Source organism: Psittacula echo, assembly GCF_963264785.1.
Source record: "Psittacula echo genome assembly, chromosome: 21".
NCBI lineage: Eukaryota > Metazoa > Chordata > Aves > Psittaciformes > Psittacidae > Psittacula > Psittacula echo.
The window spans coordinates 5,951,096-5,961,948 of NC_137757.1; the positions used below are offsets into that span (position 1 = coordinate 5,951,096).

General features: G+C 48.4%; 1 protein-coding gene across 5 annotated transcripts; it reads left to right on the forward strand.

Moving 5' to 3' along the window:
- The first annotated feature begins 3,542 nt into the window (after window positions 1-3,542).
- On the forward strand, window positions 3,543-10,788 carry MEAF6 (MYST/Esa1 associated factor 6). 5 transcript variants are annotated; one of them, XR_013958248.1, is made up of 8 exons: window positions 3,543-3,754; window positions 3,909-4,024; window positions 4,108-4,195; window positions 4,619-4,664; window positions 5,219-5,411; window positions 8,807-8,864; window positions 9,507-9,540; window positions 10,008-10,788. XR_013958248.1 is itself a non-coding variant. In XM_080632268.1 (7 exons), the coding sequence occupies exons 1-7, from the start codon at window positions 3,659-3,661 to the stop codon at window positions 10,014-10,016; spliced, it is 582 nt and encodes a 193-aa protein (XP_080488394.1). In that variant the 5' UTR covers window positions 3,543-3,658; the 3' UTR covers window positions 10,017-10,788. The 5 variants fall into 5 exon arrangements, 4 of the variants coding, with proteins under 4 accessions (XP_080488394.1, XP_080488395.1, XP_080488393.1 ...); XM_080632268.1 differs by lacking the exon at window positions 8,807-8,864; XM_080632269.1 differs by lacking the exons at window positions 8,807-8,864; window positions 9,507-9,540.
- The last annotated feature ends 65 nt before the right edge of the window (window positions 10,789-10,853 follow it).

Consider the following 10,853-nt stretch of genomic DNA (forward strand, 5'->3'; position numbering starts at 1 on the left):
CGACAGCGGTGGGACTCTGCCGTGAGAGGTATGAATTATAGCATCCCAGACTGGTTTGGGTTGGAAGGGGCCTTAACGCTCATCCAGTTTCAACCCCCTGCCACGGGCAGGGACACCTTCCACTAGAGCAGCTTGCTCAAAAACGACTTCTCAGCTGGTAATTACGTTCCATGAGTCCTTGTAGTGTGCAGTGTAAGGAGGAGGGTCCTGGCAGCTTAAGAGCTCTTGCTGCCCACCCCAGGCTTTGCCAGAAGTTCACATGTGTGTGTGAACCCAGCCTGTGCCCTCATGCAGGCTGCTCCTGCGAGCTTCTTTGCCCAGTGCAAATGATGCATTGCATGGTTGCTTGATCTTTCTTTGGTGTGAATTGTAGGAATCTAGATAGCTTGGCAAGGAAGGCAGTTTCTCTCATGTAGCAGTAGATCCACAGATAGCGTCCAAGTATGTGTTTTCCATGTGTAGGATTGTGATTTGCTTAAAAGCTGAGGTAGATTCACTGCTCTTTCGTGCCAGTTCCGCCTGCGTTGCTGTAAGTGATTCTTCATTCCAGGAGCGAGATGATCACTGCCGGAGAGGAAACGAGGAGCGAAAGCAGAGATACCCATCGGAACCAGAGCACAGGAGAGACAGGAGCGGTGACAGAGACAGACACAGAGACCATGCAGACAGAAGGAAGAACCCAAACGAACGGCCTGGAGTCCGTGGCCACGAGCGAGAGAGAGATGTCCACAACATCCGTGAGCAGCAAGCAGAGAGGGAGTTTTACAACGAAAGAAGACGAGAGCATCGACAAAACAACCAAGGCGGTGGTGTTGAGCAGAAACCAGAACTGGGGCAGTCTGATAGCAAACCTAAAGAAAAAACTGCTGTGAAGAAAGAGAAGCCAAGCTTTGAACTTTCGGGTGCGCTGCTGGAGGACACCAACACTTTCCGGGGTGTGGTGATCAAGTACAGCGAGCCCCCTGAAGCTCGCATTCCGAAGAAGCGCTGGCGCCTTTATCCTTTCAAAAACGACGAGTTTCTGCCAGTTATGTACATTCACAGGCAGAGTGCTTATCTGCTGGGCAGGCACCGCAGGATCGCAGATATTCCCATTGACCACCCCTCCTGCTCGAAGCAGCACGCTGTGTTTCAGTACCGGTAAGTACCTGCTGATGAAACAGGATTATTCAGGAAGGAGAAAGAAAAGCAAACAAACCCCCCTGGATGTGCACAGTCGCGAGGTACAATGTAAAGTACATTAGGGATGGAATTTATGTTGCCTGCTGCACATCATTCTAGCAGTAATCAAAGCCATCTGTAATTCCTCCTATTTAACCACAAGCAGCTTTTTAGTAGACAAATGACACAGCAGGGTTAGACAGAACTGATGTGTATCCTAACTGGAATGATTTGGCAGGTGTAATTGGCAGTAAAAGTGTTTGAGAAAGAGGTTTTATCCATGTGGCCCTTCACAGCAAAGTGTGCCCATCTCCTCTGGAGCAGCGGGGGTTGCCTGCTGCTGAAGACAAAGATGCTCTCGTAGGGCACAGCCATCTGTTCTGGTGTAGGAATTGCTTTATTATATCACCACAAGTTTTAGGAGGTGATGCAGTCTCAGAATCTGCTCAGTCTCACACAGTTTCCCATTGTTCTCATCAGGCTTGTGCTGATCTCTGTGAGTGCAGATGAGTATTAACTGCACCGGGGGAACTTGTCTGCTTTTGGAGAGTGTTTCCCTTCTGGCTGTTGTGATGGAATGGGTGTTGTTTTGTTTCACCAGGCTCGTGGAGTACACCCGTGCCGATGGTACCGTTGGCCGCAGAGTGAGGCCCTACATCATCGACCTGGGCTCTGGGAATGGCACTTTCCTAAACAACCAGCGGATTGAGCCGCAGCGCTACTATGAACTGAAGGAGAAGGATGTCCTCAAGTTCGGGTTCAGCAGCAGGGAATATGTTCTTCTCCATGAATCCTCGGATAAATCTGAGGCCAACACAAAGGACGATGATGATGATGATGAGAAAGAGGAAGAGTCTGACAGTTAACAGATGAGGAGGGAAAAGGGCAGGAGAGAGAAATTGCAGTTGAACGTGCGTTGGTGCATCGCAGCACTGACGCCTCTTATTGCCTTAAAGTCCTTTTTTCGTTGCTCTTCTGTTCGCATAGTTTATTTTGGGGGACTTCCCTGGTAATTCATTTCTGATAGTTCTGCATATTGGGAAATGCAGCTTTTTTTTGTTCTTTTTTCTTTGCTTTTTCTCCCCAACAAGCAGAAGAGCACCTGGATGTGAAAGCTCTGATGCTGGGAGAACTCCACAGATGTTGAAGGACGTTTCTGCCAGGAAATGACTTAGAACACAGCTGATGTATTTAAAATTATTTTTATTGACTGTTTTGTCATAGCCCTTTGAAAATGCTCCTTAACAGAAATCTTAGTTAGAAAGTAACCCCATGAGTTTTGTAACACATTGTGTTCCCTAGTTTGCCAAATTCCTTTGCCTGGTAGGAATTCTGGTCAGGAGAATTTACCTGCCTGGTAAATGAGGTGGAGAAGTTGGTATGTGCTGGGTACTTGGTTTGCCTTGTGAGGGTATTTCACTGGAATTCACCACCCAAGAATCACAAGGCAATTTGAAATAGAAGTCAAAGTCTTCCTGGGGCTTCAGGTGGTGCTGATGTGGTTTGGGAGCCAAGATCTGGGTCATCTTTCTACACATGGTGCTGAGCTTATGCTGGATATCAAGTGTTAGGGGCTGGAGCCTTTATTTCTGGCACCACCCCAACCCACAGATAACTTCTCCTTGGTTTTGTTCGCATTACACAAAGACCTTCTATGTGGTGACTTGTTTCAACCTGAGTTTGCACTATTTTTCTCTTGATAAAATATACGAATCACTTGTTTAAAATACTCTCCCCCTGTAAAACAAGGCTTTAAGAAGAGGATGAACAGTTCCACTCCCTCAAGTACTTGCATCTTTGGATGTCTTCCCCCCTATGGCTTCACACTGTAAGAAACGTGCGTTTTCCACGCTGCCCCCAGTGGGTGTTTGTTCCGTGGTCGCGGGCTCTCTGACCTGTGCTCATGTGCTGTGCACACACGTTGCACGTGTTCCATGTTGCACGCACAGACTGGAAACGCTTAGGATGTAAATACGGGGCATTGCTGCAGGGTTTCACATGGTAGGTAGAGTTTTGACTCGGAGGATCTCCTTTATATATACTTTAGGGGTTTTTAAATAAAGAATTTGTAAATTTAGCCCGAATTACCTTTAGGTGTAATATTTCTCGGGGGTCCCTTTATTTTCCTTTATGTTCCTTGAAAACAGATGAACTGCCCTTGGGATGGAGGGCACCAAATACGTTAAGGAAACATACGAAGTATGATTTCTGTACCGGGGCGGCTCCTCCTTCCCTTTCGGGGTCCTTTGCCCCCGACGCCGCCGGGTTCAGGCTCAACTCAGGGGGCCGGGACCCAGAGCTCTGTCGCCGAGTCCTTCGCGCTGTGCCCCGCTCCGGGGTGAGCGGGGGAGGCGGCCGGGAAAGAGCGGAGAGGAGCGGAGAGGCGGGGCCGGGGCGGAGCGGTTGGGCCGGGCCGGGCTCGGCGCTGCCCCCGGCGGCCCCTCCCGGCAGCGCAGCCAGCGCCCCGCCCGCCCGGCCCGCGCAGGCCGCAGCCGCCATGGCCGCGCTGCACGCCAAGGCCGGCGGCCCCCCGCAGATCCCCGACACCCGCCGGGAGCTGGCCGAGCTCGTGAAGCGCAAGCAGGAGCTGGCGGTGAGCAACGGGGCCCGGCGGGGGAAGCGGCGGCGGCGGCGGGGCCTGGGCCGCGGGTGGCGGCGGCGGCGGCGGGGCCGGGAGGCGGCGGGGCCTGGGCCGCGGGGCGGGCGCGGGGCCGGGCCTGCTCCATGCGCTGCGCTGTGCCCGGCAGGAGACGCTGGCCAACCTGGAGCGGCAGATCTACGCCTTCGAGGGCAGCTACCTGGAGGACACGCAGATGTACGGGAACATCATCCGCGGCTGGGACCGCTACCTCACCAACCAGAAGTGAGTGACGGACGGACGGAGGGAGGGAGGGAGGGAGGCAGGCAGCGCCCGGCCCCCTCCATGCCCGTTCTGTCCCGTTTCAGGAACTCCAACAGCAAGAACGACCGGAGGAACCGCAAGTTCAAGGAGGCGGAGCGGCTCTTCAGCAAGTCCTCGGTTACCTCAGCAGCGGTGAGAGCCGGGCCGGACCCTGGCGGGCTGAGCAGTCATTGCTGTCCCCATCCCCATCTTCATCCCTTGGTGCCCCTCGGTGGATCCGGTCCCACGGTGCTCTGGTTGCCCAGGCTGCGGCAGGACCAGTTTTCCATTTAAGCTCCTCTCTCCCAACCCGAGCATCTTCATCCCATGTAGATGAACCCTCTTCCCATTTAGTGCCCAGAGAGGTTGAAGGGAATGCAGGCAGGAACCACCCATGCTGCACGCTTGTCACTGCCATCATGTCCTTATCTTTTTGCTGCTACCCCCATCCGCTGTGCTGGTGCCAGGTTGTGAGCTCTCAGGGCTGATGTGTCTTTGTGAGGTGATCTCTGTGCTTTTGACCATTTGAGAAGTGGTGAGTTCCTGCTCCCATTAACACCCCTTTTGCTTTCCTAGGCGGTCAGTGCATTAGCTGGAGTTCAGGACCAGCTCATTGAGAAGCGTAAGTGGCTTTTTCCTTTCTCTCAGGATTTGGAAGGAATGATGCTTCTCCCCAGCTCTGCCTCCAGCTGCCTGGACCAGGGCTGTACTCACTGCTCCCTGTGTGAGTACAGCCTCCATCCCGAGTGCTCCCACACAGCTGCTACCTGCACAAGGCAGCAAAGGTGCCCTATGAGACACCAGTAAAGTTGCTTCCTTTCTCGAGTAAACTTTTATGCCCAACAAGAGTTTATTGTGCATAAAACTCATTTTGATGGGTTTGGTGCTCTTTGAAGAAAGAGGCTGAAAGAGCTGAAGCAGCACGTTGGTGTGTGTTATCCGTCACAAGGGACACGTGGAGAGCCACGTACCTTCAGGACGGTTAAAAATGGTTTTGTAATTGATACCAAACCGGGTACATTTCTGGCATGCTCCACTTGCTGCTGGCCTTAGGGAATGTTTCTGGTTCTCTTCTTTACCTCCTGATGCCATAAGGCTTAGGCTGGCTCTGCTGCCCGTGCACTGTGCTCTGCAGGGAGGTAACTCTTGTGCTCCCCTGTGTTTGTCCTGCTCTAGGGGAGCCGGGCAGCGGCACGGAAAGCGACACTTCTCCAGACTTTCACAATCAGGAGAATGAACCCAACCAGGAGGATGCTGAGGAGCTGGATGGGTCTGTGCAGGGGGTGAAACCCCAGAAAGCTGCTTCTTCTACTTCTTCTGGGAGCCACCACAGCAGCCACAAAAAGCGGAAGAACAAAAATCGACACAGGTTAGTGGTGCCAGCAGCCTTCTCGCCATGCCTCCTGCGCGGTTAGCTGCTGTTGGGTTTGTGTGATGTGAGAAGAGCGAGTAACTCGTTAGAATAACAAGCAGCTGGGGTTATTTGTGTCAGTAATCTTTCTGGGTTTGAGATGTACCCATCCCATAGCATTTATCAGCCCCTCGTATCAAGGAGGGGAAAACATGCTGAAGAAGTTAAACAAGCAGCACAGGGTGCTGACTCCAGCTCTGGTCCAGCCATACTTTTGAGCAGGCTTTCTCAAGTCTCCTGTCTGTCCAGGAGAATAAAGCTGTCTGCCTTCCAGCAGAGGAAGATTGCAGTCGTGGCCTCCTGTACTTGCTTACTGGTGTCTGCAGGACCAAGTGAGATGGCAGTGTCAGTGCTTTCTTTGGAGAAGGGGGGTGAAATGGAAAAGCAAATCTAAATGTTCTGGGGGTTGTGGGCACTCCCAGTATCTTCACTAAGATTCCTGTTCCAAGCCCTTTTAGCTGTCATGTACCAAACAGGGTCTCTTGATCATGACATAGAATAGTTGCTTTGCTACGTTAACCTCAAAGTGTTTATTGTTAAACTGACCTGAAATTCATGTAAAACAAAGATTTCCTGAACTCTTTATGGCTGGATTTAGGTGAATGGTTCTGACCCTTAAAACCCTTAAAGCATGATGCAGTGTGGCAGGCTGATGGCTCACACTCCGTGCCTCACAGCGCTGCTCTCCATGGGCCAACATAAGCTGCTGATGGACCACAGAATCACAGAGTGGTTTGGGTTGAAAGGGACCTCAAAGCTCATCCAGCTCAAACCCCTGCCACGGGCAGGGACACCTCCCACTAGAGCAGCTTGCTCCAAGCCCCTGTGTCCAACCTGGCCTTGAACACTGCCAGGGATGGGGCAGCCACAGCTTCTCTGGGCACCCTGTGCCAGTGCCTCAGCACCCTCACAGGGAAGAGCTTCTGCCTAAGAGCTCATCTTAGTCTCCCTCTCTCAGGTTAAAGCCATTCCTCTGTCATGTAAAGCCATTAAAGCCAGGGGTTTCTACAGAATATGGCAATGCACTGTGGAGTCAGGTCTTAAGGGAGGAAACATGGAGATCCATGCTCTTGGAAAGAGGAGACATTTACTGCAGAAATGCAGTAAGTGCAGAGCTTGGCTTTGGGTGGGCTTTTCTCTTTAAGGGAACTTCTCATGAGTTACAAGAGAGAGATGTTTTAAAGAGAAGTGGTTAAAACGTCCAGAGTTGCTGGGAGAAGGTTGGAGTGGGAGATGCAGAGGTAGGTATAGTGCTTGAGAAACGTTTAACTGCTTTTTCTCCTTCATTAGGTTTTGGGGCATTAGTATGTCTTTAATTCTTAGATCAGAATTTGCTTCCTACAGCAGTCTTAATTGGGCAAACATAAAGTACTGGGTGTCCCTTGGGTTCCTCCTGAGTCCAAAGCATTTTAAAACTCTTTTATTGCCTCTAGGCAATTGGAAAGAAGTTGAATAACACAAGAAACTCCATCTGTGAATAAGCACAGTACAGCTTAGGAAGACTTATTTCGAATGAGTTACAAAATACTCTTCTAAGCACTCACCTGGCCAGCAAACCCATGCTCTGCACACACAGTGGGGTACAATCCAGATGCTGGAAATAATATCAATTCTTTTGCTCCATTGCATAACCTGAACTTTAGGGACAGGAGTTAGGAAGAATCTGCCCTACTGCCAGGTTGTGCTGCTTTGGGGTTTCTTCTCCATTCCTTCCACTGAAGCAGCTGATGCTGGCTACTGGCGGGAACAGTGTTGGACATGAAGAGCCCTGGTCTGATCTGGTATGGCAATTCTTATCCTTCTAAGAGATACATCAGACACATCCACGTTACAGAAAGGCTTAGTTAGTGATTGACTGTTTTGTAATGCTTAGCATGGGCAGATAGAGAATTAAAAGAAGATAATTTAAGTTTGTAACAAAACCTCTTGTTAAAATTCTGATTGCTGTTACTATCCCTTGAATTTTGGCAGGAAAGGCCAATTTATATCTGGCTTAAAAGCCCCCAAGGACAAAGCAGTCCGAATCTACTAATAATAAAGCTATGTGCTTTAAAATGCATCGCAGCCCTGAGTGCTGTTGAAAGGGACCCGCAGGTTTGTTTCTTGAGTGCCACAGAATGAAAAAGATTAGAATCCAAAGAAATAGTGGCTTTTCTTTTTGATCAGAAGCTCTTGCATTTGCCAGCACCCTGCCAGCGTTCTGCTCTCCTGGTCCTGGAGCACGGGGAGGAGTTGGTAACTGAAGGTGCATTGAGTCCTCTGGGTGTTCTGCTTTGTACGCCTCTTGGAGAGGTGTTGGGAATGGGATTCAGACTGGACAGGACTGATGTGAATAGGCGGGTCAGGTCCCAGCAGTGAAAACCAGGGAATCAGATGGAAGTTGCAGTGTCTTTACTGAAGTCCTCCGTTCTCTGTGAACCCACAGGAAGACCAGGATGGTTATTTTCTGTGGACTCAGCAATTTTCATGCCTGATAGGTGTTTCAGGCAAAACCAATACTGCTCTTAGAAAGTCCATGCTGAAAAGCTCCTGAGTTAGAGCTGATTTGTGGAGAAGCCCTTTCCAACACACACAGTTCCTAGAGACCGCGCTGTGGCATGGTGTGAATGCTGAGGCGAGGGGTGGGAATGTCACCAGCCTGTCACTAGCTTTGGCCAAATGACCGTGTTCTCTTTTTAGCTCTGGAAAGGAAGCGGGTGCGAGAGGATGTGTGTGTGCAGGGGCATTGTGAGACTCTTCAAATGCCAAGTCAGCCACTTCAGTTCTGTGTCTCCAGCTCTGCCTGAACCAGCTTTGCTTTGCTGTAATAATCTAGACAAAGCCTCTGCTCTCTGACCACCCCTCGTTCGATTTTGCAAGCAAATCAGTTTTCCTCTCTCTGAGCTAGGGGGCACTCCCGAGGGTCTGATGATAGCTCCTTTTCCAGCACCTAAAATCCCCTCCCTAAACCCACTCTGCCTCTGTTCTAACACCTCTGTTACCCAGAAATCCAGTTGGGGAGGGGGACTCTGGATTGCCACATCTGGAGAGCTTTTTGCGCCTGAGTTGGGTTAAGGTATCTTAAGAAAGAACTTGATGGCATTTGAACACTGGCTTTATTATTTCTTTTCTTTTCTTTGATTTTTTAGTGATCTCGCTAGGGTGGCTAATCAACTAATTTATTTAATTCATTAGTATATTAATTTCTATTGCTTTCTTCCTTTCAAATGCTGCCCCTCAGCCCGTCTGGCATGTTTGATTATGACTTTGAGTAAGTTTGACTTGACTTAGTACTTGTGCTGTGTTGTTAGTGTGTAGACACCAATGTGCCTTTTGAGACCTTTCTAACCCATAGTTTATCTGTTTAATTGTAGGTATGTATATTAGGTTAGGCTGGGAAGTTTTTTTTAAAAACAGAAAAACGTGATGGAGGTAACATTTTATTTAATAACTTCGGCAAAATTCAATTAACTTCACTCTCCTTTACCTTCCTGTGTCATTTTTTTACTTAAATAGAGCAAACTTTGTAACTTAAAACCGTAGTTTAAAACCTGATTCTTCGGGCTTTGCTTCTGAAGGAGATGAGTGTAGATTGGATATTTCCTTCTGGAAAAAATGGAATAAAACTCCATGCCTTTGACTCATATAATCCCTGCTCATCTTAAACTCCTATCTCTATTCCAAGTAAATAACCATTACCACTATGTCTGAATAATTACCTGTGGCATAGTTACACATCTAACAAATTAACATAGAGCATGCGTGTTTAACCTCATTTCTTTATGCTGCATAACTTCCCTGTGATTTTGGTTATGAACCTTTTATTAACTCCTGTTTTGAGTGGACACAATATGCATTTTGGCAAATAAGAAAGAATCCACTCTCTGTCTCTTTGCTGTTCTCTTGTCCAGTAATACTGGGACAGTGATTTGGCTCAGCCCAATTGAGAATGTGGATTGAATTAACCAAATAGTCTTTGTTGTAGCCTGTGCCATATGCAGTAGCTGGTTCTTTGAACGCTAGTGTTGGTTTAATGTATTGAAATGGACATTTCTCTTATCTTTCCAACCACAGGATTGATCTCAAGTTAAACAAAAAGCCAAGAGCTGTAAGTATCAGTGCTCTGTCATTGTTTTCATTGCTCATCTGTAGACTTGAGTGGCTGACTGACTCCTAATCTTAAAAAGCCTCCCTCTGCTGTAATTTAAGACCTTATTTTCATGGTTGAGGAGAATCACAGTATGAGCTAAGCATTGTCTCGTGGATGTAACAGTAAATAAGCCCAGGTAGGCTGGTTATGAAGCCAGGTCACAGTTAATCCTATGCACTTCTTATGAAGAAAGCTGTTTTGTGTCCTGTTGCCTTGTCATGATCTGGAACGTTAGTAGCATCTGGTTTGAGTTGATGGGTTCTTGAACTAAGGTTTTGAAGGGTCCTTTCTTTTGGATGTTTAGCTACATGTTTTGCCTGCAACTAATGGTGTGTAGAAATGAGAGAAGACTGAGAATCCCAGCTCTGCGAGCAGAACTGAAGGTAGAAAGGTGTTAATGTGCCCATCCTTTCCTTTCTCTGCAGGACTACTAGACTCATCAGTGCTGATGCTTCTGGGATTTAGGTCTGCGTGAATCCCCACTGAGAAAATGCCAGTCGACTGAATGAGCGTGATGGCAGCTCTCTGGCCAAGTGTCTGCAGCTGGGAGTGACTCACTCTAAAGAACTTAGATGGGGGGAGAAAATCTTGGACCATGTACTTTGCATCATTTTTACATCACCTGAGTTGCAGGAAGACCAAGGTGTAGTAGTAGTGCTAGTCCTGAATTCCTGACTATTCTGTGCTTCCACCTCAGTCGGGAACTTCCTAGAATTGGCTGATGTTGCTGCTGCCACCCCTGTCATCTGCAAACCCATGGAGAGGTATTTCTTTTTCCACTGGAAGTGGGCTGTGATTCAGCATGGCCCATCCATGTTGTAAGACTTAGATTACTTTTGTTGCTGATACTTAGCTTTGTAGTTTTGGTTGTGTGGGTTCTGTTGTGTGGGTATTTTTTTACAGCAAAGTGTATAGTTAACAAATGGACTTCTGGTTTCTTTGGTTTAATCCATGTAGAGTGGCAGGAACAGCTCCTTTTGGTTCTTTGTCAGGCAGAGAAGAAGGTGCTTAACCCTTTTCTCTGCAGTTTCATTTTAAACACCATCTCCTAAAATCTATACCGTGCTTATAGATGCAGGGAAGGCTGGAGCTTGAAGCCATCTTGCGCTTTGCTATCTTTGAGATGGGGTGGATTCTCTTTTTAATACAAACTGATGCCATTTGTACATAGACAATAAAAGGTACATGTTTGTCTCTCTTCTCATGGTTTGTTCAGTCCAAAAGCTGACTCCTGGTGCTTTTTGTTCTCCATCTGCTCCATGAGCACTTTG